General features: G+C 48.2%; 2 protein-coding genes across 5 annotated transcripts in view; one reads left to right on the top strand and one right to left on the bottom strand.

Moving 5' to 3' along the window:
* LOC117224822 (protein expanded) overlaps positions 1 to 25009 on the bottom strand; it is a 138940-nt gene that overhangs the window by 18140 nt on the left and 95791 nt on the right. For all 3 annotated transcript variants that reach the window (XM_033477975.2, XM_033477974.2, XM_076524675.1), the window contains 2 exons: positions 22702 to 22801; positions 6951 to 7030 (listed from right to left, as the gene is read on the bottom strand). In XM_033477975.2, the coding sequence (XP_033333866.1) occupies positions 6951 to 7030; positions 22702 to 22801 (180 nt within the window). The remainder of the gene's footprint in view (positions 1 to 6950; positions 7031 to 22701; positions 22802 to 25009) is intronic.
* LOC117224826 (putative sodium-dependent multivitamin transporter) overlaps positions 1 to 25009 on the top strand; it is an 87823-nt gene that overhangs the window by 19412 nt on the left and 43402 nt on the right. The window lies entirely within an intron of this gene.

The raw sequence follows: 25009 nt of genomic DNA, 5'->3' as shown, positions 1-25009 counted from the left end.
GTCGCTCTAGACCTAGAAGCCAAGTTGAAAAGCAAGCTCCGACGGAAACGATCGTTTCCCGTAATTGCGAGGGGCTTTTTAAACGAAGTTCCTCGCGGCGCACGCTTGGTTCCCGGCTAACAACGTGCGACGGGAAATCAACGGGCTACAAACTGTGAAGCCCCACGTCAGGTGTCCGGACATCGTGAACGAATCTCTGCACGGCATGAGTCGTCCCGCGCGTGAAAGGTTGCAACATATCAGCGCGAATCGTGTGCCGGCCGCCAAACCAACGGACAGCGTGAAATCGATGACATACGAATATGGTGGTCGGTGGCCCTGCAGGAATGTGTTGTTGATGTTGACTGCCGCTGTTACGTGGCGCCTGGCCTGTTGCCACATTGTGACGAGCCATGCATCGCGTCGGGGCGAACGGCGATCCCCCACTTATAGGTGTTGGTGCCATGGCATGTCTGGTCGCGCACACGCGCCGATAAATCACGTCCATTAGCAAGCGGTGCCATACTTCAATTGGCGCCTGTTATTCCGAACAATATTTCAATCGTACGGTTTTATTTTTCTCGGCCGATATGCAAACGGACAACGTGCCGCAGATCGATCGAGGTATCGCGGCGACGGACAACCGATTCCGAGTAATTGTTCACGATTCGATTTTCCGGTGGTCTAATCGATCCTACCATCGGAACCGCATGCCACCCGGCCGCTCGATAACTAACAAACAGGTTGCGCAAGCCGAGACGGTAATGTCTCTCCAATCGACGCTCAGATTGTCCACGAAAATGGACAATTTGGGAAGAGGAGGTACGATTGTTCGAGTCTTACGGTTCGTTTTTATAGTTACGAATTGTCAGTAAATATAGAAACGAGCCAAAATGTTCGAATAATCGTATCTTCTCGTCGTGGTAACGGAGTACAGTAATGTCTCCCTTACTGACGCTCAGATTGTTCACAAAAATGGACAATTTGGGAAGAGGAGGTACGATTGTTCGAGTCTTACGGTTCGTTTTTATAGTTACGAATTGTCAGCAAATATAGAAACGAGCCAAAATGCTCGAATAATCGTATCTTCTCGTCGTGGTAACGGAGTACAGTAATGTCTCCCTTACTGACGCTCAGATTGTTCACAAAAATGGACAATTTGGGAAGAGGAGGTACGATTGTTCGAGTCTTACGGTTCGTTTTTATAGTTACGAATTGTCAGCAAATATAGAAACGAGCCAAAATGCTCGAATAATCGTATCTTCTCGTCGTGGTAACGGAGTACAGTAATGTCTCCCTTACTGACGCTCAGATTGTTCACAAAAATGGACAATTTTGGAAGAGGAAATACGATTGTACGAGCCTTGTGGCTCGTTTTTTATGCTTATCGATTGTCAGCAACTATAAAAACGAGTTGCAAGGTTCGAATAATCGTATCTCCTCTTCCCAAATTCTCCAGTTTGGTGAAGAATCTGAGCGTCAATTAGGGAGACATTACTGTATGTATGTACCTTCGAATCTTCAGATAGAATTGGTAATATTTTTGAAATTATTAAAACGTATTCGAATACCTATAGGACAAGCTTTAGAGATCTTTCGACATAGTTGGGAAGAAATGACTGGACCGAACAACTTGAAAGCCAGCTAACAGAAGAAATAGAAGCGAACATGCTGATCGTATGAAGAACTAAACGAGTTCGAAGCGATGCAATATATACTATCGCGCGGATACTAATTTGCTCGAGTACAGTAATGTCTCTCTAATTGACGCTGAGATTGTCCACAAAAAGTGGGCAATTTGGGAAGAAGTCATACGATTATTTGAGTCTTGCGGTTCGTTTTTATTGTTTCGAATTGTCAATAGCTATAAGAACGAGTTGCAGGGCTCGAATAATCGTATCTCCTCTTCCATTACATTACTGTATTCACGTACGCTAAGAGCGACGCGCGTGATAGATCTTAGAAAAGTATTTTCGTCGCATTGTTGGGTCTTTACGAGTCTCGTAAGTCTCGACGTAAAGCCTTTGAGTTCTCTGGATCGAAGATCATCGATAGCCCCTCTCGGGGCTCGCGGTAATTCGAGCACCCGTGAGAATCCTTAAGACGACTCTTCTGATCGCGCGAGGACTTTGGAGAACCTAGTTCCTCAAATCCGGGCTGCTTCGTATAGAATTTCTTGCGATTAGAGGAATTTTTCTCGATTCCCCTGGAGGGATCCTTGAAGGCACTTGAATATATCGGACACGCGGAGTTTCCCCGGGCCACCTACTTTCTTTTAATCCTCGCTAGATTCCTCTCGAGATTCTTGAAAATCTCCGAAGCTACTTGAACAGGCACCGTCTGGTTGGATTCTTGGACGCTGGTTCGTTAAATTGCAACAGGCTTGTGTAGAATTTGTGCGTTAGAGCGTTTTAGATTTCTTCATTTCAAAACTAAAATAATCACGAACATAATCACGTCCATCACAGCCTCGGCTAATTTGTATCTCAATTTACCATTCGCGGAGGTACGGATGACTTCTTGTAATTCTAAGTCCTAATCGCTTCCAAGGAAGCTACCGAAGGCTCGGTTCAGTTAACAAGGCGAGTCATTGGGACAAACGGCGTGCAACGATCGACAGACGCTTCTCAATGACATCAGCCACGTCTCGCGAAAGCGCGGAGGATACGACGGAGCGGTGGTCATCGGCAGGATGGAAATCGAAAGTGTGACGTGGTAGCCGAGCTACGTACGCGTCGCATTCCACAGTCACGGCGGATACACGCGTCGGATAAAAAAAAAGCCGAGTGTCTGCTCGATCGATTACGTTCGTTGTTAAAGCTCGCCTGCTAATGATCCGCGCGGTGGTCCGTGCTCGCGAAACCTTATAGCCTCGACGAAAAGAGAACAAACGTTTCGGTAGAGAAGAGATCTTCGGAAGAAAGGGATCTCTCGATTGTTCGAATTGAAATTGAGCGAAATCAAATCCAGCCCATACCGATGAATTATTACATCGAATTCTCTTCTGCAGCTTCGTTTGTGCATTCCTTTCTGCTGCTAGAGTAATTAGAAATTCGTTTTGATAGCACGAAAGGTTCTGTAGACGTCCATTTCACGTCCAATTTAGGTCTGGACGTGTTACAACCTGAAAGGGTCGTCTTAGAGACGTCCCGAAACAGACGTCGTTTCAACGTCTGAAATAAGACGTATTAAAGACGTTCCGAACTCGACGTCGTTTCAACGACTGAAATAAGACGTCTTAGAGACGTTCCGACCCAGATATCGTTTCAACGTCTGCAATAAGACGTATTAAGGACGTCACGAACCAGTCGTCGTTTCAACGTCTGAAAAATAAAACTGACTTTTGTAATATACGGTCTGAAAATATAAATTGCGATAGGATATATTGGAGAAGCGCGCTATAAATTCGCGAAAACTCGTTAAAATCGAAATCGAACAATTGAGGTCCTCGTTAGAGTGTCGCGGGGGGTACAAGGGGCCCCGAAGGAGGGAGAAAGAGAGACGGTCGGGCAGAGTGGGGAGCAAGAAAGCGCCGATAGGGGAGGGGCCCAGTTTTAATAGCCGAGGACCTCTCGCGCCGCAGCAGAAAATCCTCGCGGTCGATGTTCCGACGAGATAAGCACGTAGTCCGGTAGCCCGGTTTTACCGGGCCAGTATTTATTGGTTATTGGTGTGGACCGTCATTAGCGAAACCGGGGGTCCCACCGCTCCGAGCAGATACGAAGATATCGCACGGGGCGGCACGCTCTGTCTCTCTCTCTCTCTCTCTCTCTCTCTCTCTCCCTCTCTCTCTCCCCCTCCCTCCTTCTATCTCTCTTTTTCTCTTGCTCACCGAGAGCCCCCCGGAGGACCGCGCCATTCGCAATTTCGTGCGGACGAGACCCGGTGTCCGGCCGATCGGACGCGTTCCGCCGAGTTGACAAATTCCTGCGGCCCCCGAGCCACGCCGCTCCGGGAAAAGCATCGAACCGGGAATCGTTGAAATTCCATGGCAATGCCGAGGCCAGCGTAGCGAGACCCTGCAGAAATTACGACCGAGAGATACCGGTATCTAGAGAATGGGCCCAATTATTCTCGACTCCCAAACGCGACTCTACACAAAAGACAAATTTTTATACCGACTGCCCGATCGACTTGATCTGCTCGACACAACCTGGCTATCAGGTTGACTTCTAGGATCATTCTTCAGCCCCCAATTAGTCTATTAGAATTTATAATGTGCAAGCTGATCGAAGAAGTAATCAATTTCAACACTAGATTGACGAAGCACTGAAAGCAGTTGTTTTATATTAGTTTAACAAAGGTAACGATTAGACATTTATTCTGACTTTGAACGTGTGTTATTGTAATATTTGCTGCAAGTAACGCATATATCGAATAAATAACTGATAAATGTATCTTTACCATCCGAATAATTCTAAAGTAACAAATTCTGACCGGTTCTGCTGTACTTAGCGTTAACATTTTTCTTTCAGTTTGCTTCACACGTTCACAAACCAAGCCTATTTCGAAGAAATCTGTCCTAGACGTCAACATTTTATCTTTTTAGTTAAATAAATAACAATAAAAAATAATAGATAAATCCTTCCTACGGCGCCTTCTTATTAGCTGTAAACCTTAACAGACGCGTCCTTGAGGGCGTCTGCCAACAAACCACGAGTTATCTCGTATCATAGCTAACTGTCCCGTGTCACAAGCTAACCTTCTATTGGACTGGAATAACTCAGCCGATACGTGTTTACGGTGGCTGTGCGGTGCAAGTTAACCCTAGAAAGATAACCATATGACAACGTACGTAAAAGATAACCATACGCTTCAGAGGCGCATGCTTTTCTAAGGCGTCAATTTTATACTAACAATGGATATTTATTTAAGTTAATCTAGTCATTTTAAAGGTTTGGCATTATTGTCAAAATAAAATGCATTTATATTATATTTTTTTATATTTTAAGTAATTTTAAACTTAAATCACTAGACCTCTATGAAAAATTAACAAAAATCAACAGTCTTCGCAGGCGCCTCTGCGACGTAGGTTATCTTTCTCGGGTTAAATACACCTATATCTTATTTATTTAGAAGCGATTGTTCGTTTCGAAGAGTTTCGCGACAATCCACCTGAATCGCGATCGCGTAAATGCAGGCAGTTCAACGTTAACCACGTTGGGTACGGGTGTTGAGACCTGTGAAAGGAAAAGGAAGAGCAACATATACGGTGTCTGTGGTGACGACGACGAGTTGCCGGCGTATATTGCGAGGCTACTCGTCTTGAAGAGGACTGCTGTTGTACGCTCGTTTAGCGCTACCCTCCGGGCAAAACCACGGCCGCCATCGTGCACCCGCGGATGGAAATGCTAATTTGACCGAAGAGGGCCTTCTACGCACCCTTCTCTCTTTTCGCCGCGAGCCAGCCTCCTTCTTTTGCTCTCGAATCGTCCTTTTTTCTCGATTCCTCCTGGCGGAAACGTACCGTTCGAGAGCTCTAAACGTTCTAGAACGTTCTACGCCCGTGTCGAGACCTGTGTCGTTCGGATAATAGAGGAATCCTTGGCATAGATATTAACCCTTAGCGCTCCGTTGGCTCCGCTACGGAGACGATTACACCGAAGATGCTATGTTTCTGTCGACGTTGGCAATTGTTATTTGCAGTGAAAACGTGCTTAGCGTGTGTACCGTTACGATGAAAACATTTTTTGCCCATTTTTATGCTTAGCAACATAAAATGAATAAAATCAAACGCTTTCGCGAGGACGTGTAATCTTTTCCGCTCAAAATAAGACTTCCTTTGTCTCAGGCGCTTTGCTCCAAAAATGTGCCGAAGTTGCTGGTAGTGATATTTTTCAGAAAAACGCTGTTCAACTTTGTTTTAGAACGTCCGAAGAATGTTTACTAATTTTTAATTTAATTTAATTATCAATCGAGCCGATCCCAGTGAAGATTAACGATAAAAAAGATTCCGGCAAACTCTCGCAAATGATATTTTTGTTTCAATAATTCCGTATCCAAACAGAATTCAACGGACGATTCGCAGTGCTAATTTTATAATAAACCGCGTCAAAGAACACGAGGGATATATTTATTTAAGAATCGCGAAGAATATCATTGATAGTAAATTTATGCACTTCGATGAGGATGCATTTGCTGCTTGGAAATTTCGGTGACAATTCACGATGTCGATGCACCGACCTCGCACAATGTTAAGTAGATACCATTGCGATTAAAACATTTTTTGCCCATTTTTATGCTTAGCAGCATAAAATGAATAAAATCAAACGCTTTCGCGAGGACGTGTAATCTTTTCCGCTGAAAATAAGGCTTCCCTTATCCCATACGCTTTGCTCCAAAAATGTGCCAGAGTTGCTGGTAGGTAGTACTCGAGAAACGCGTGGAGCTCTAAGGGTTAATGGAAATTTCGTTGCCCGAAAACGGGCAAAAATGTGATCAACGGATACCGAACCAGTATTGTTTCGCGAGATTGTCAGGCGTTACGTGATACGATCTTATGGACACGCGTAAATCGAATGGCATAATTTTGCAACAGCGCTTCCGCCGTTCTTCTTCGTTTTCAGTGGTCAGGCATAATGGGCTTGCAAGGACGGATATCGCATTCAGCCGATGACAAGCCTATCAGCCATCCGACTCTCGTCTAAACCTGCGAATTCCTCGAGTGTGCATAATGCCGGACGAAGTGAAGTGTCAATCGAGTTATAGCGTGCTTCACAGTATACACACCACTTCACTGTGAAGTCGCGTTGTCGCGAGGCATTAGGCTCTTGCACGCGCGAGTTCTGCTTCCATGCGGTGGCAAACGCGTTAGAACAATTCGTTCTGTTTGCACAGTACGTTCTCAGCCGCTTTACAAATTTGACTTCGAGTCAAACACTTCAATCGATCTTTGTCGGAACAACCGTGCATTTCTCCCCTTTAGAATGCTTTCGTTATCAATCTTTGCAGGTGTAACTGGGTATACTTACGTATGTGTGAGAACTTCGCCAGTTCTTCGGCGCGTACTTGCTTAACTTATTCTCCGGATCAACGAAGAGATACTCGCCGTCTGAAACAGATAACGCACGGTGTTGTGGTCAGCATGACTTTTTGTTCGACTTCGTAAGGCCATATTAACAACATGTACAGCAATGTCTCCTTAACCGACGCTCGGATTGTGCAACAAAAATGGACAATTTACACATGAAAGGATTCTTGCGTATCGTGCATTATTCGCGGACGTTCTAGGAGCTTGTCCGTTTCAGCGAAATGTATCGATCAATCGCGTCGTCCGAGGACATTTCTTCGATGAAAATTTCATCCGCCGTTGTTTCAAACAGACCAGCGTACGAGAATGATTAGAATGAAGCCGAATTTCATCGATGCCTCGCTGAAAATCAATTTTGAACGGCACGTAAATGTTTAGCCACGCTACTCGCGTGTCTCGATACGGTAATGTCTCCCTAATTCGCGCTCAGATTGTGCACAGAAGTGAACAATTTGGGAAGAGGAGACACGATTATTCGAGCCTTGCGGCTCGTTTTTATGGTTGTTGACAGTTCGTAGCTATAAAAACGATCCGCGAGGCCCGAATAATCGTATCTCCTCTTTCAAAATTGTCCATTTTTGTAGTCAAACTGAGCGTCAATTAGAGAGACATTACTGTATTTCGGAACTCGCATTCAGCGCATGTTTCGAAACGAACCTTCGGCTAACCCCTAATTCTTTAACCCTCTATGGGCCGAATTTTTTTCTTAAATATAAGACAATTTATGCAACGGAAAATCTATTATTATAAAACCGATATATGCTAATTAAAAAAATATTTAACAGTCTAAACAACTTTATTATAATTAATTCAATTTGTAACTTTGACGTAACAACGGCTTACAATGTTTCCGCATTTACGCACAAATGCTTAAGCGTGAAATTCCACAGTAATTTCTCCCTAATCCGCGCTCAGATTGTGCACAAAAATGGACAATTTGGGAAGAGGTGTGATACAATTATTCGTGCCTTGCAGCTAGTTTTTATAATTGTTGACAATTCGCAACTATTAAAACGAACCGCATGACTCGAACAATCGTGTCCTCTCTTCCCAAATCGTGTCATTTTTGTGGACGATCTAAGCGTCGATTAGAGAAACATTACTGCGCTTCTAAATCTAACGCGCCCTCCAAAGCTTTCGTTCGACCTTTCGCAATCGAAATCGGGAACCATTAGTCAGAAACGTCAGCCGGATTCACGAAATAGAACCGTGTCCGGAGCTGTGAAAAAAATGAGACGTCGAGTCTCTTCAGGGTCGGATCGGGCCGATGCGCGACGATCCAAGGAGAAATTCTTTCGAGTCTCCCGAGCGTCCTCCGAGGATCAATCTCCGTCAAGGATGCGGTTTCGGGGAACGACCGTTTCCGGTCGTCCCGCTCGACTGACAAATTAATTTTATCGGCCGCGACGGTGTTCCTTTATTATAATCGCGGAGCAAATACGAGCCCCGCTCGGAGCCGGCGGAGTCCGCGAGAGGATTCGGGGATCCTCCACACGGCCGGGCCAAATGGGCCCGTACAAGGGCCCGCACGTACGCGTCCACGGTGCCCCGATATGGTCGCTGCGTGGAGCTCGGGGACCCATTCTCTTCGCTCGACTTTTTGCACGGCTGATGGCCCGAAATGCCGATACCCCTAAACGAGCGAAACAATGAAAGAGCTTGTCGGCGAGGAGATGTTCGTGAATGAGAAGGCCCCCAAACCTGTCCTGCCCACATGGGGCCAGACACTCGGGGTCCGAGACCCTCATGGCGCGACAACGCGACGCGCTTTCCGAACTGGAACTCGATCTCGAAGAAGTTGGAACCGGGGACCCACCCTTTCGCACTTGGCGATCATAAGCTAGATGCGCGCTTTTGGACGTTTGCGTCGTCTACGACCGGTCGAAACTGTCTAACGCGCGCACTCGCTTCTCCGAAAGTGGATCAAACGAGTCGAGCCTTTTCGCGAACCTGGACGAAAAGTGGAACTTTCAAAATATTAGGTAAATAAGTAAATCAGTCCGTTCGCGTTTTCTCTTGTAAAAAAGTATACAGTAATGTCTCTCTAATCGGCGCTCGGATTCTCCACAAAATTGGACAATTTGGGAACAGGAGATACGATTATTCGAGCTTTGCGGTTTGTGTTTATAGTTACGGATTGTCAACAACTATAAAAATGAGTTGCAAGGCTCGGATAATCGTATCTCCTCTTCCCAAATTTTCCATTTTTCTGCACAATCTTAGTAGCATTAGTTAGAGAGACATTACTGTATTACGGTGCGGTCGTTGACGCGGACGGACTTATTGTACAATTTAACTCTAATCTACCCTATTTTGAAGCAGACACTTTCAGCTTCAATTTAAACTGAGTTGCATAGAAATAGCTCCACGGAAACGTATCTTGAAATCCATCTGAACTGTCGCTTCGAACTTGTGCAATTTTCCTCCCCTTTTCCCAGGTGTTATCGCACCGACGGATTTATCGCACAATCTAACAATTTTGCAAGAATCGCGATTAGATCAGGAGTCTAACATCTTAAGAATACTCAAATCCCTCGAACCGAACTACAAAAGCTCACGAAGATCCTTGCAGAAGTAATTGTCACGATAATTTACTTCGCGAAGTCCAAAAGTAGAGGAAAGTCAGAGACTCGCGAGAAACTCCGACGAATTTGGCCGGCGTACTCTTGAGCCGTAGCGTTCGGTAACAATCGGCAACGGGTGGTTGGTCGGTCGTTTCACAGAAGCGTCGCGAAAGTGTTTTCAGGGAACGCATAAAGCCCCGACGTGATCCGTAAAGGTTGCTGCGGATGTCAGTGACCGAAACCGCTCGCGCCCCGTTTAGATCCCCGGAGCACCATTATCGGCGAGGCCGCAATAAAATATGTTATCCTGTGGCTCTTTCATCGGCAAAACCATAAACCGTACGCGGCACTGCGTTCCCGACTGTTCCATATACAGTATCGAGAAATACGTAGGAAGACCCGGCAAAAGGCGACTGCTTCTATCTATCTAGAAACGCTTGGCAATTTTTCTACACCGTTGCAACCGCGTAGGGATTAGGATTACGTATCATTAGCGGACTCCGCGACTTTGTGTGCTCGATAAAATCGAATGGCATCGCGATTTACTCGTTTACTGCGCGAGGCGTTTCGAACAGTGGCAACGGTTGGTCGGTTATTTCTAAAAATGTGAAGAATCGCGAGACACAATTGCTGCTTCGAGTTTACAGTTGCACCTTCGGCGCGTTCGAACGCCTGCCTCGACGCTGCTCGATGCACGATCAAATTGCATGCCGAGACACAAAATTGCCTATTTTCCGCGTGCTCGTCGCCCGCTTCCGGAAACTTCGGCACGCCGTCGCATGTAATACTCATTCATATTATATTCGCCTCTGTACAGCCGCACACCAGCACGCCCGTGCGCGTCGGCATATACATACATATAGACAGTGCGGAATCATTATGGGTTACGTTTCAAACATCTGCTCCTCAATAAAACTGCACGTCGTGAAGCCGGTCCGGGTAGTGTCGTTCGTGTTCGAACAGCCGCGCCTCGATTCTTCTCGACTCTCTCTCTCTCTGGTTCGAGAAGGCTCCTCTTTCTTTCTCTCTCCCCTCGCCGTTCGTTCCCCACCACCGATACATTTCTCTCTTTCTTTTCGATTTCTCGTGCCTCCATCCTCGTCTCGTTCCATCTTTCGTTGTTCGGGGTCCCGGGCTCCCGAGTCCCGGACGGCCTGTCTCTGTTCCGCGAGGCGCAAGTAGGAGAGTCGAGGATTCTCGGACACCCTGTATTTAGCATATTTCGATTTGCCCGAGATACACCGAGAGAGCCCGTCCACCTCGTCGACGTCCGGTGCCACGTGTGGCATGCTGCCTTTCAGACACGAAGGAGCGGATCGAGCCACATTCCGCGGTGGAGCCGGCCAAGGATGAAAGAAGAAGAAGGAGCCGGGGGGATGTAATGCACTCTCCGTTGTGAAGAGAGGCCCCAGAGCCCAGACCCGGCTCCTCGGCCCGGCCCGGCCCGACCCGGCCCGGCGCGGCTCTCGCGGCCGGGGCTCCTTCGGCTTTCCTTTCTGCTGCGCCTTCTTCCTTCCCTTCGGACGCGAGCCAAGAAGGTAGGGAGGCAAAGACAGAGCGACGAAGAGCTCGGGGAGTGGGAGTCGCGCCGCTGGAGTAAGCGAGGGGAAGCGAAAAACGAAGAAGAGGAGAAGGTCGGGAAGGGAAGAAACGGCGAACCGTAGGAGAAGAAGAACGGGAAGGTTGAAGCCGGACGGGAGAAGAAGATTGGGGGTGGCGACCTAAGAAGGTCAGAACATCGTATTTCTTGCGGGCCGGCGAGAGTCAGCGGCAGCGTCATTAAAAAGAAAAGTTCCGCGGGCATTGTGGCTAGCCGAAACTCCGTGAAAAATGCGCCCCGAATCATCGTCGTGCCGCCGTTCGACTATCCCCAAGGATGAAAAATATTCAACCACCGCGTACCGAACAGAAGGTGCCTCCTCGCTTCTCTCTTCTCTCGTCTCGCTCGCTCCGCGAAATTATTACCGGGCGCTCGCTCGGCGAGGCGCGTCTCTCGGGTGTCCTTGCTCGAAGGTAGTCGGCGATTGTTTCACCTGTTCGGTCTCTCGGGTAACGCGCCCCGCCGCCGCCGCCGCCGATTTTGCGATCCTCTTCGCCGCGCCGCTTCGAGCCGAGCCGGAGCTACGCTCGCAATCGAACCCGAGAGATAGATCCTCGCCGCTGATCGAGAAAGTCGTAAGTCAGCCGAGAGTTCTTCTTTCGTTGCGATCTCTCCGCTCGTATAGCCGAGGGCACCTGTGTTACCCGAGGTATAACCCGACCATTACCGGGGAATGTTGCCCGAGGGCTAACCCTGGCCCTCGTGTAACCAACCATCGAGGCCCATGGGGTCCATCTTATCCCACTAGAGATTCCCTCCAGTCACGGACGAAGAGCAAGATCTTACGTCGTCCCTTCTCTCTTCCTCTCGCCGGTCTCCTCGCTCGTCCTCCTTTTTCTCCGTCTTCGAACCATTCCTACCCCCCTTCCTTCTCCCCCTCCTCTCCTCTTTCTCTCACTTTCTCCCGTTCTTTCTTTCTCTCCCTCGCGTTCTATCTTCTGCTCTCGGTCCACGGTTCTTCCGTTACTTTTTCTCCTTTCCTATTTCTCCGCGCATTTCCCCTTTCGTTCCCCCCCGCCGCCCTTCTTCGCCCGTCCGCCTTTCGTTTTGTCGATCACCACGCCCAGGAATCAGCCTAGATCGCGTTCTTACCATCTTACGAGCACGTCGTCAACAATGACGATGGAAAAAGACCGGCACGGGGGAAATGCTGCGCGCGGTATCCGACACTGAAATCATTCAGGAATTCGGATTGTCGGAATTATCGGGACGGAATTATCTAACGGATGCGGATGCGTGGGTTATCGTTCTTTGTTGGATGGTTAGGGCTGTGGAGCCGGTTACTGTGCGGTGACCACGTTCTTTTATTTTGTTTATTTCTTAATTAACGAATTTAATATGTCTCATCCGATAATGTAGAAAGTTAATTGTGCCCGAAAACGAACGAAGGCACAGCAATTGGTCACCCCCGCATTATCCTATAATTGTTCTGTTTTGTCAGGGTTACGTTTTCGAAGTACATGTAGCGAATTCATTCTTTACTGAGACGTCGCTGTCGTTGACAAACAATGGGGTAGTTCAGGATGGAACGTTTTATTGTAAACTAAATAACGAGAAATAATCGTTAACCATTCGCAACGATATCAAAAATGGAGAGTATAATAATGGAAAACTCGGTTCGCGAAGGAAGTACGATAAATACTCCTTAATTGACGGTCAGCTTGAAAGCAAAAGTGGACAATTTCGAAAGGGGTGGTACACTAATTTCTCCCTAATTCGCGCTCAGATCGCGCACAAAAATGGACGATTTGGGAAGAGGAGATACGATTGTTCGAGCCTCGCGGCTCGATCTTATGGTCACCAATTATAAAAATCGAGCGGCAAGGCTCGATTAATCGTACCTCCTCCTCCAAAATTGTCCATTTTCGTCTCCTAGCTGAGCGTAGTAACCGCGCGATGCGCCTAAGGCTCAGGTATGTGGCCTTCCGATCGCGATTTTTCCAACGACGAGCCGTTCGCGTTCTAAACAAGAAGGGTCGGCCGTCGGGGCAGCCACAGTAGCATTTTTCAGATGGTGCTTCACGGGGAAAAAGGTGCTTCTTCTCGGAGCCGAAACGATTTGTAGCGCAAAACTCGCGCGCGGCTTTGCCTTATGACCGGCGAACGCGAAAATGAAGAGAAAAAAGGGGTGGCGACGAGCGTTTCAGCGAGAAATGGCAGGAATCTGGTAACGAATGAGGCCGGGGGGGGCGAGGAAGAGGGGCGAAGGGAGACCGTTCGTCCGTGGCAGGGATTCGCGCTTTACCGGATGAAAAAACCGCGAAGGAACGATCCCCATAAACCCGCCGGTTTCCCAGAAAGAAACAATGTTCCCACTCCCGTCCCGTGGCGCTGCAATGCGCCGTAACGGTAATTACACCCGTAATCACCCTTGATTGCTGAGAGAGGGTCCCGGTCTCCTTTGCCTTTTGCACTCGCTATCTTTTACGCGAGCGGCCCGGCTTCGCCACCAGTTTTGCCAGCGACGAGAGGAGAATAAGAAACTCGGTGCCTTCTTCGAGAAAACGACACGCCGCGAGGACTCGCTAGAGAACCGTCGGGGTGTGGAAATCGCTTCTGAAATGGCACTCTAGGTGCGAGCTCTACGGTGTACAATCGTTCCAGGCAATTCCTCGGGACGGGCCTTTGTTTTCCAGAAATTTGAGATTCAGATTTATGCACGTTTCCTGCCCCTTCGTCGGAAAATGGACGACTGCCGAAGATATCGGGATGTCCGGCTTTTATCCCCATTTTCAAGGGAGAAATTTCTTTCCTGACGAAAGAGATCTTCATTTGCAGATTCCTGTGGTTTCACGCTCTTTCGATGTACTGTATAATGTCTCCCTTACTGACGCTCAGATTGTCCACTGAAATGGATAATTTGGGAAGAGAAGGTACGATTATTGGAGCCTTGCAACTCATTTTCATAGTTGTTGACAATTCGTAACTATAAACACAAACCGCAAGACTCGAATAATCGTATCCCCTTTTCCCAAATTGTCCATTTTTGAGCGCAATCTGAGCGCGAATTAGGGAGAAATTACTGTAATATGCAAACATACAAAAATTTACTTGGAATTAGCTTCTGTATATCCGATACCTCTGAGATGGCTCACCACTGTTTCCAAAATTATTAGAGGAAATCGTCCTTCTCAGAGTTCATTGTTTATACAATCCGAGCGCCAATTATAACTTACTGCATTCTCGAATTTAGTGCAGGTGACACGAATAATCTCAACAAATCTCGATTTACGCAATAGCTAGTAAGTCTACCGGAGATTCTTTAAAAATTTGAAGTCTATCGAACAGCTAGATCCTGAAATATCGTGTCAGCCGTGTCGGAAAGTGTGGATTCAAAAGATACGGGTCGTAAATTTCTACCGTGCGTTCTATCGAAATATGAGCGTTTGTTTCGGAATGGAGATTCTCTTCGAGGCACATTTTCGAAGTGTGCACGACAGATAGAAATTGTGAACGAAGTTGATCGAAGGTTCCCATGTACTTAAGCGACAAAAAACTCCAAACGAGTCCGTAGATCTTCGCAAAAGGAATTCAACAGAAATGATAGATTTATGTTCGGATCGATGTGCAGCCATGTCTCTCTAATTGACGTTCAGATTGACCACAAAAATGGACAATTTTGGAAGAGGAGATACGATTGTTCGAGCCTTGTGGCTCGTTTTTTATGCTTATCGATTGTCAGCGACTATAAAAACGAGTTGCAAGGATCGAATAATCGTATCTCCTCTTCCCAAATTCTCCAGTTTGGTGGAGAATCTAAGCGTCAATTAGGGAGACATTACCTGTATGTATGTACCTTCGAATCTTCAGATAGAATTGGTAATATTTTTGAAATTATTAAAACGTATTCGAATACCTATAGGACAAGCTTTAGAGATCTTTCGACATAGTTGGGAAGAAATGACTGGACCGAACAACTTGAAAGCCAGCTAACAGAAGAAATAGAAGCGAGCATGCTGATCGTATGAAGAACTAAACGAGTTCGAAGCGATGCAACATATACTATCGCGCGGATACTAATTTGCTCGAGTACAGTAATGTCTCTCTAATTGACGCTGAGATTGTCCACAAAAAGTGGACAATTTGGGGAGAAGTGATACGATTATTTGAGTCTTGCGGTTCGTTTTTATTGTTTCGAATCGTCGATAACTATAAGAACGAGTTGCAGGGCTCGAATAATCGTGCCTCCTCTTCCTAAATTGTCCATTTTTCTGCACAAACGGAGCGTCAGTTAGGGAGACATTACTGTACCGTCCATCTCCGTTAGCAACCCTGCGAGAACAGAGTTGGTATCTCCGGAGTAGAAACATTGCGGATCCCAGGCAAAAAGGATGATTCACCGACGCGGGCCTCGGATCCGCGTTACGCGCCGAAATCACGTCCAGCGCTTTCCGGAGTGTTATTACACGCTCGTGGCCAGTAACGAAGTGGGCCCCGCGTTCCCTTACGGAAGACAGATGGAGTTCCGTTGAACGGGCCGAAGGGGGATAAAATGTGGCTTCCACTAGCAGTATCACTACCAAGAAAGAACGCGCGCGGTGTGCACCAGCAGCGCCACCAGCGAGCGCGCCACTCCTCCACCGCAGGCCACTATCTGGAGCTCATCGCATATTTCATCCCGATCAAATTATTCCGAGGAACAAAACACGCCGGGGCAACGTCGGAAAGTGAGAACGTTCGTTGGGTCCTTTTCGGCGGAACGGGGCCCTGCGCGCGCTCGTATGCCAGACCGCGGCATAGTTCGCTTCGGTTTCACCCCGTAGCTTCACCAAACAAGCTTCGAAAGTACGGTAAATTCTCCCCAATTGTCCTTCAGCTTGTAAGCAAAAATCGGCAATTCGGGAAGAATAGATACGACTGTTCGAGCCTCGCGGCTTGTTTTTATAATCGTTGGTAGTCGGCAACTATAAAAACGAAACGCAAGGCTTTATTAACCCTTTGCACTCGAAGCTATCTTAACTGTAAATCTAAAATAATTTTTGTCTGACTTACAATATTTTTATTTAATATAACAAAGCGCATTTTATGCATACGAAATTGTCTCTTGCAACTCGCACAACAGTTGAATCTCAACTTTGTTGATATAACAATTATCTGAGAACGTGATATAACAAATTTTAATGGTGCCTCGGAGTCACCACTCGAGTGCAAAGGGTTAATCGTATCTGTTCTTTCCACGTTGCCCATTTTTGTTTCCAAGCTGAGGCACGATTTGGAAGAATTTTTCTGTACACGTTCAGTTCCATAACTGAACGATATTATTGTACGACAGTCGCCCTGTATAGCAGAGAGAAGAAGACAATTCGGATAAAACATCCCGGACACAGTGCCAATGATCTGCTATCTCTTTGTCCGAGTGTACACACCCGTTGTTACCAAAGTACAGTAACGTCTCCCTAACTGACGCTCAGATTGTGCAGAAAAATGGACAATTTGGAAAGAAGAGACACGATTATTCGAGTCTTGTGCCTCGTTTATTATAGTTGTTGAGAATCGGTAATTATAAAAACAGGGCGCAAGACTCGAATTAATCGTGCCTCCTCTTCCGAAATTGTCCATTTTTCTCCACAATCTGAACGCCAGTTAGGGAGACATTACTGTAATTCAAACTAGACAGGATACGACTCGTACAATCATCTTCGACATCGAGGGACGTTCTCGTTCGCAAAAGGGGAGGAGGACGTTGCTTGGAGGGGGTGAACGGTGCCAAGGCTAATAAAGGGCAAGTTCGCCAATTGATAGAAGAAAAGGGCAGTCGAGCCGAGGACTGCTAATACATCGGAGACGCGAACCCAGAAACTGCCTGCCCAACATTCCTTCCTGGATGCGCGTTCCTTCTTCGTCCCCTTCTTCGTCGCCCCCTCTGAACCCCGTGGTCCCCCCCGGCCGTCGGGCAGCCTTCCCTCTCCCCCTCCCGCCCCGCATCCCTCACCGACGGCAGGATGTGCTGCCGCCTCGACATGCACGGGGCTTCATTAGCGTTCGCGTAATATAAATCAAACGACGACGCGTTTTAATTTATAAAACGCCATTACACCTTATGAATGACCCATTCATGTGAGAAGCCTCGCTTCGTGGACACGTGTCCCCGTTGTTACGACCACGAGGGTCGGAAAGGAAGAGCCGGGGCAGAGAGAGAGAGAGAGAGAGAGAGAAGAAAGAGCGGGAGAAAGAGAGGAAAAGAGAGACGAACGAACGAACGGGCCGAAGAGGACCAAGGAGTCGGCGGCGAAGGAAGGGCGAGGAGGTATGAGGGGGGTGGACGTTGAAGTTCGCGAACAAGAGAGGCGAGAGAGAGAGAGAGAGAGGAGACCGACGAGGACGGAAAATATCGTCCAAAAAGAAAGTCGAGAGGAAGGACGACAAGAGCAATACGAGGACCTTAGCTTCTACGAAGGAATTTTCTCTCATGAATCGATCGGGAGCTCCGATCGGATCGCTGGGCCCCCGGCGGGTGGGGGGTGGGATGGGGGAGGAGGAGGAGGAGGAGGAGGAGATAGAGAGGGACAGGTGGAGAAAAACCGTGCGCTACGAAATGAGAGAAACACGACAGGGACCGACGATAAGAAAAGAAAAGGGAGAAAAAAGGACAGAGAAATTCCTTTTGCAAACGGCTCGACTGACGTTCGGCAATTGGTGCAGGAGGTGTGTTGCTTACGAGAAGACCGAAAGCCGAAGGAGAAAGATCGGCATGTATAATGGAGGGGAAGGAAGGACGTTGAAGCCCTGTTGTGACGCAGCCTTAGCTTCATCGAGGTATATATCCACTGGACCTGCTAAGGCCCATTCTCTGCTCGCCGTTACCCCCCTCCCTTCCCGTCCTTCTCCTCTCCGTTCCTGCCTTGGCGTCCGTCCTCTGCCCTTCCGCCACTGAATCCCTCGGTCCCGGGGCCCTTGCCCCACCACCGGGGCCCGCTTCCACTCGCTGCCTCCGTCCCGCGCGTCGACGATGCCTGTCCTCAAAGTCCTCCTTCCACATTCCTGGGTCCCGAGTCGCCGTGCGGCGGAGACGCTTGGGCGGGAGGTGGAATACGAGAGGCCCTATACAAATCACCGGGCTACCGTCTTACCCGGGCTCATTCTTTCTCTTCCTTTCTCCCTCTTTTCCATTCCAGTCTTCCTTCCTCTCTTTCCTTCCTCCTCTCGCTCGCTCTTCCTCTCTCTGGATCCGCTCGTTTTCGTCCTTTTTCTTCGTCGCTCTCTCTCTCTCTCTCTCTCTCTCTCTCTCTCTTTCTCTCCATCTACCCCGAGTACCTCTATCCCCATCCTTCTCGATCCAGCCTATTATCTCTCTCATTTATCGCGTTCACTCCGTCCCGCTTCCTCCCGCTTCCTGTGCCATCCTCCGTCTCGCTCGTAACCCTCCGCTACTCTTCGCTCCTCCCCATATAATACACGCACGGAGGGGTGTGCCGGAGCTCTCCTCCTCATTCCACCGGCGCGGCTCGGCGCGGCGCGGCGCGTCCACCTCCGGCCCGTTGCTGGGGCCCGATTCTCTGGGCCCGCGCTGCTCTCTCGGCCGCCCTTCCTCCTCCGTGCACTTTCATGTCCCTTTTCTTCGGTTCCTTTTTCTCCTGTTGCGAACAACACGCACCTCGACCCTCGGCCACGCACACGCACCACGCGTTGACGCCCAAAAAATTTGACGTTTCGTATAAATTACCCGCGACGCGGCGAGCCAGCCCGACTCGGCCCTGGCCCAGCCAGCCTGCGCATACGCTCTCCTCTTCGGATGCTCGAATAATTTGCCGGCGAGAAAGAATGGAGAGAAGGAAGCGCGTCCGGAACTCGTACAGAGACGCAAGAGAGGGAGACGAGTCGCCGCCGTTTTGTCGTGTATATCTCTCGCTAAATATATATATATTTAGTATGTATTTCTACATAGATACGTTTACGTCCGGCAAGGGTCCTACGGATTCGCGCGTACACACCGCTCGCAACCGTCATCCCACGATTCGGTTACGATCATACCGGGCGCAACAATGGGTCTGATCAATTACAGGCGGTTTAGGGACGCGTCCGGCAGAACGATTTCGGGACTGTCCGTCATCATCTCTCCGTTCGAGGCCCGGCAGAGCGGAGGGCACCGTGGTCTCGCTCGCGGTTCGGCCCGCAGGCGATCCTTCACGATATCTATTTTTAGTAAGAACCGTCCGAGTCCAGACGGTGGTGATTACAAAATTGCAGCAGCGATTGGTCCGTGTCATTTTACCGCCGAGGGCCACGGCGGGGGGAAGGGCGTCCGGCCCGGGGAGCAAGAACAGGACGAAAAGGACTACCACGGGGAGGGCCGGGGAGGACCGCAGGGGCAGAATACGGGGAGGGAATAAAAAAAGCGAAGCACAACGGGGCGAGGAAGAAAAAGGAGCGAAGACGGTAGCAACAATAACGTCGCCAAGAAGATGAAGAAGAAGAAGAAGAAGCGGCGGCGGCGGCGGCGGCGCGGTGTAGTGGAGGGGAAGAGGAGACCGCCAAAGATGGATCCAGCGTGGCGACGAAAAACCAGCGTTGAAAAAATAGAGGGCCCAGAAGGTTCTAGAGGGAAAACAGATGCAGAAAAACGCCCGGCCAGGTAGAAAACAAACGAGAGGAACGTCGAAGAGTGCGAGATGAGGTCCTAGTGCCTACGGGGCACGGTTTGCGGACCCGGGAACACGGACACGGGCGCGCGCGCGCGCGCGCTCGCTCGCGCACACTGGGCCCCGGCCAACCGACGCACGCATGCATGCAGGGGTGTGAGCGATCTTTTTCTCCTTGTTTTGGCTTTTCAGATGCATTTTTTTCCTGTCGTGGCATGGCTCGCGCGCCTCAAAACCCGCCAGCTCAGCCTCGCCGTGATGGGGCCCCGCTGGAATGTAGGAGGGAGGGGTTCCGCAGGGCCCAGCGAAGCCCGAGAAGGGTCCGGCCGGGTGGGGGTACCAGTCGGACCGGCTTGTCATGACTGGTGGGAAGCCAGAGAGTAGAGCGAGGGTACCGGTGGCGAGTATTCGTCGCGGGGAGGGGACGAGGACGCCTCGGAAGCAACGGGCCAGAGAGAAAGAGAGAAGGAGAGAGAGAGAGAGAGGAGCAAGAAGACCACGATATGCAGAAAGATTTCAAGATTAGTCAAGAGTTTCTGGACTAAGAGGACCCCGCGGGCCCCGATGTTTAGACAGTCCGAGGATCGCTCGTCCTCTTCTCTAATTCGGCTTCAACGTCTAGGACACTTTCTCTCCAGCGAATTTTTCGACCAGCTCTCGCGAATCGTCGACGAAACGACGGTGAAAGTATTCTTATCGTCTCGGTGTCCTCGCGTTTCCCGTGAATTGTACGCGCGCGCCCCACGTGTGCGCCTGCAATCTGGCTCGATCGTTTCCCTTCGAGCAAAGTTCCTTCGCAGGTGCGACACTCGTCGACGAATATACGAAAGGACCGTCGTTACTCGCAGTCCGAAAGTGGCGGGTTCCTCAGGTCATTCGAAGCAACTTTTTCCTTTAGAAAAATTTTCTCCGAGGCACCGTTAACGAGTTATCAACGAAAATCAGCGACCAATAAGAATCGAGTACGGCTGACGCGAGGCGGCACGAAGCCCAGTTCCGCTCATTGGCTCGGTCGCCACGCGCCAGCCGAGCTCGCCTCTCATTGGTCACTGTTTTTCGTTGATAACTCGTTAACGGTGCCTCGGAGAACATTTTTGCAAAGGAAGAAGTTGCTTCAAATGATCCGCGGAACCCGCCATTTTCGGATTGCGAGACATTTTTGGGACACCCTGTATTCTGTCGCGATCGAGACAAGGCATTTAGCACAACGCTACGAACCACGATTCGCTGAAATACTTTTACGCGTGGCACGAGCACTCGACGATGAAATAACGCGATTTCGTGGTGGTAAAAAAATTCCACGACAGCGAGTACCGTCGAACCACCGTGAAGCCGCGACCCCGTATAACGGCAGATAGAGGACGTCGCGTCGGTTTAAAAACTACAAGTGCTTCGTCCACTTTCGCCCGGAGGCTCCAGCAACAATGTCATGCCACGAGGCGTTCTCATGTGAATTAAACGAATCGGATTTCAACGCGACTTGATTGCGTCACGAGTGCTCCTCTCGAAAGATAAATAGCCTTGACTGGATCGGGCCCAGACCGGAGCCGGGTCCAAAAGTCGGGTCTGTCAATCGGCCGGCTAACGACGGTCCCGTCACGAAATCGGACGGGCAACTCGACGTCGTGATCGTGTCGAGGACTCGCGCACTCGCGAAACGCAACACCTAATGACTCGCGTGAGCATCGGTAACCCGATCTACTCCGGAGAGGACGTTAAAATGTGGCGCGCCGTAATTCGAGGCGGATACGCTACCCCGCAAGTCATTCACGATGTTCACCGGGCCCGTCCGACCGTATTTCGTCCGTTAAACGGTGGATCGACGGAAAAGGGGGACGTCGTGTCCCGCGAAGGGTAAATGCACCGGTCGCTCGATAAGCACACGAGCTCGGGGCTTCGACGGCCGGCATTTCCAAGGACCGATTACGGTGCGACCAATGGTACGCGAGCTCTTTATACCGCACGTTTGCTTTCTCGATAGAGTCGCATGTGGAAATACGGTAATGTCTCCCTAACCGACGCTCGGATTGCGCACAAAAATGGACAATTTGGTAGGAGGAGATACGATTATTCGAGCCTTGCAGCTCGTTTTTATATTTCTTGACAATTCATAACTATGAAAGCGAACCGCGAGGCTCGCATAATCGCGAGGCTCCTCCTCTCAAATTATCCATTTTTGTGCACAATCCGAGCGTCGATTAGAGAGACATTACTGCAGTGGGGATCTGCCTGATAATTTCTTATAGAGAAAAAGAAATTTGTAGCGATTAGGAAGTACCATTTTGATACTCAGAAACATAGATATTTTTTAAGAAAACGAATTCGATATGGCATTGAAGCTCTTAACCCTTTTACGCGATAAAAATGCCGGAGCAATTTGTCGAATTTGCTAAGGTTTGGGGGGAAAAGCTCATAAAAAGCAAAGTAAGAATGATATTCATAAAATTCGAGAAGAAGCACGTTCGGAAATAATGGTAGAATAAGATAACGATTGTATTTAAATGTTTGTCGAAAATCGTTCGAATAACGTAAATATAAAAGAATATGAAAAATAGGAAAATCGATTCTCTTTGTTAGAGACAGTATTTGCACGTAAGAACAATCATCGTTTGATCATAGCTTTGTGCGGATCACCTGGTACGAAGTATACATAGATATTGCACTTTCAATCGTTTGTAACAAAATATTTGATATCGGACCACAAAATATCGTTCGGGTTAAATATCGGTGATTCGAATGAAAGAAATTTAACGATTTCGCGTCGCCGTCTGTTTTTCCTTTCGCGCCGTTTAATGATTCTTGACGATAATAATTCTGAACGTTTTTCGCGAAGAAAGATTACTATAAAATATTTGAAGCAACTAAGCTTCAAATATTGTGGACATTTCGGTTGCACACGCGCAAGTATTAATGGAACATTAACTCGAAGTAGGAAACAGGTTCACTCACCGGAAAGTATTGCCAGGCCGAAGAGTTCGCAGTCTCGCATGCCCTGCTGGCCAAGAAGCATGCATGTTTGCGCGTACACTTCCTTTACTCTCGACTTCGCCTAGAAAGATAAATGATAATTAGTGAAAACCTGCATGCAACATCGCGATAATGTTTTGATAATATTCAATATTGACGTAGTCGGACGAAAGCCAGTCGAGGTTATTAATATGTGTACACGCGTTGCTCGTGTGGAAATCACGTTCAAAGATTTATGGCTCAACACTGTGAAGCAGAACGAGTGATAAGGTAGAAGTAGCTGTTATGTATCCCCGTTGAATTGTTGAAACAGTGGCACAAATAAAATGCAACAAAAAATACATACAACATTCTACTCATATTTTTCAACATTGTTCTACGTAAATTCACTCGCTCGAATGCTATTATGTAACGATCAGCTGTAAAAAAAAAGAACACACTGTTTCACAGTGTGTGCCTTATATTTTTCAATTGCCCCAATTTACGGAACACGAGAACATGATACGAAAACGGTGTTCCACGATGGGTACACGCACGCGTATACTTTGCTATTTTACCCGCATTATTTTTTATTCGTGTTACATAAATATCTCAATGTTCACGGCGTTACGTAGATCACGTCGATCTATCCGAACGGTGGTATCAATATTCGACAATAACGCATCCAAGCTGTAGTAAACCCGACGATAATCCCTGAAGAACGTTTCACAATAGGTACTTTCACCTTAAGTCCCATTTAAATCCTGCCGTGTAGAGGTCAGTCTATAAAAATTTGAATCCCTATGAGGAGCGACTCCGTCGCGCACAAATCACCGCGCTTTTATCGCGAAGCCACGATTCCGGAGAGAATCGAAACATCATGAGAATAAACCGGAGGATCCGAGGGCGCCGATCCGGCAGTCCCGATAATAAAGTATTCAACATTAATGTCGCACCGTATCGTCGACGATCCCCGATTCTTTTGCCCGCGGCCGGGCGATTCGTCGCATAAATTCCGGCGATATTAACACCCGGACGTTTTATAATCTCGTTCCGGCCGACGGTCTCCCGCAAAGACGTCGGCCACGAGAGGCGTTCGAAATACCTCCGTAAAACGTCTGTCAAAAAGGCCGCATAAAACGCCCGGTCGAAACGCCAGCCGTCGCCCGTTTACGCAAGGGATATTCCGGTTTCTCTAGAATCTGGGATACCGCGGGCTCGGAACTGTGCCCATGGTAACGCGCCACGTGAATTTCTGTCTCGTGTCACCCCCCCCCCCCCCCCCGAATCGAACCATGAATGGTGCAACGACATTAAATGTCTCCCTGTCTGCTCGACAGTCGGACCTGTTTCATTCGACTGCGTCACGTTTTCTGCTTTCATTCCGGGAGGCATCTGTGCCTCGGTAGAGCTGAATGGTCCCGGAGCGTGGCCATTTTCTACGATACCGGACTTGAATCCGGCCGAATCCGTCGAAGGACGACACAGCTCGGGTAAAAAGCTCCGATTCGCCATATATCATAATATATTACTTCTTTCTTCAATTCTTTTATTATTTATTTATTTTTTCTTATATTATATTTCTCTCTCTCCCTCTCTCTCCCTCTCTCTCTCTCTCTCTCTCTCTCTCTATATATATATATATAAATTATGGTATTTCCGGGAAATGAGGGGTTCCTGAGATCATTTGAAGCAACTTTTTCCTTAGCGAAAATGTTCTACGAAGCTTCGTTCACGAGTTATTAATGAAAAACATTGACCAATCAAAGACGAGCTCGGTTGGCGCAAGGCAGCCGAGCCAGTCAGCGGATCTGGGCTTCGACCGCTCGTTGGCTCGGCCGCCTCGCGCCAATCGAGCTCGCCTTTGATTGGTCACTGTTTTTCATTAATAACTCGCGAACGAAGCCTCGTAGAATGTTTTCGCTAAGGAAAAAGTTGCTACAAATGATCCCAGGAACTCCTTATTTCCGGGAAATACCATAATTTTGAGACTTTCCTATGCTTCCTATGCCATCAATAAATTATTATTATTGCTATTGTACATAACTTAATATAGTGCTATATAAAGAGAGCAGCTTTCCTGAAAATATTTTCCTAACAAGTCGAATTACACGCATACACGTAGTATACGAAGAACTCACGGTCACAGAATTTGATTTCTAGTCATACAAAGTCGAGTCTAATTTGGAGTTATAATATTTGTACGGTCGAATGCAGTTCGGGTGAAATAGTGATCTTTTTACGGCGGGACAGTTGAATTTAAGTAGGCAAATAAATTCGTTTAGGAGATCTGCTATTTTGATGGCGCAAT

Source organism: Megalopta genalis, chromosome 9 (genome assembly GCF_051020955.1).
Source record: "Megalopta genalis isolate 19385.01 chromosome 9, iyMegGena1_principal, whole genome shotgun sequence".
Classification (NCBI taxonomy): domain Eukaryota; kingdom Metazoa; phylum Arthropoda; class Insecta; order Hymenoptera; family Halictidae; genus Megalopta; species Megalopta genalis.
This window is presented reverse-complemented; position numbering and strand designations above follow the sequence as displayed.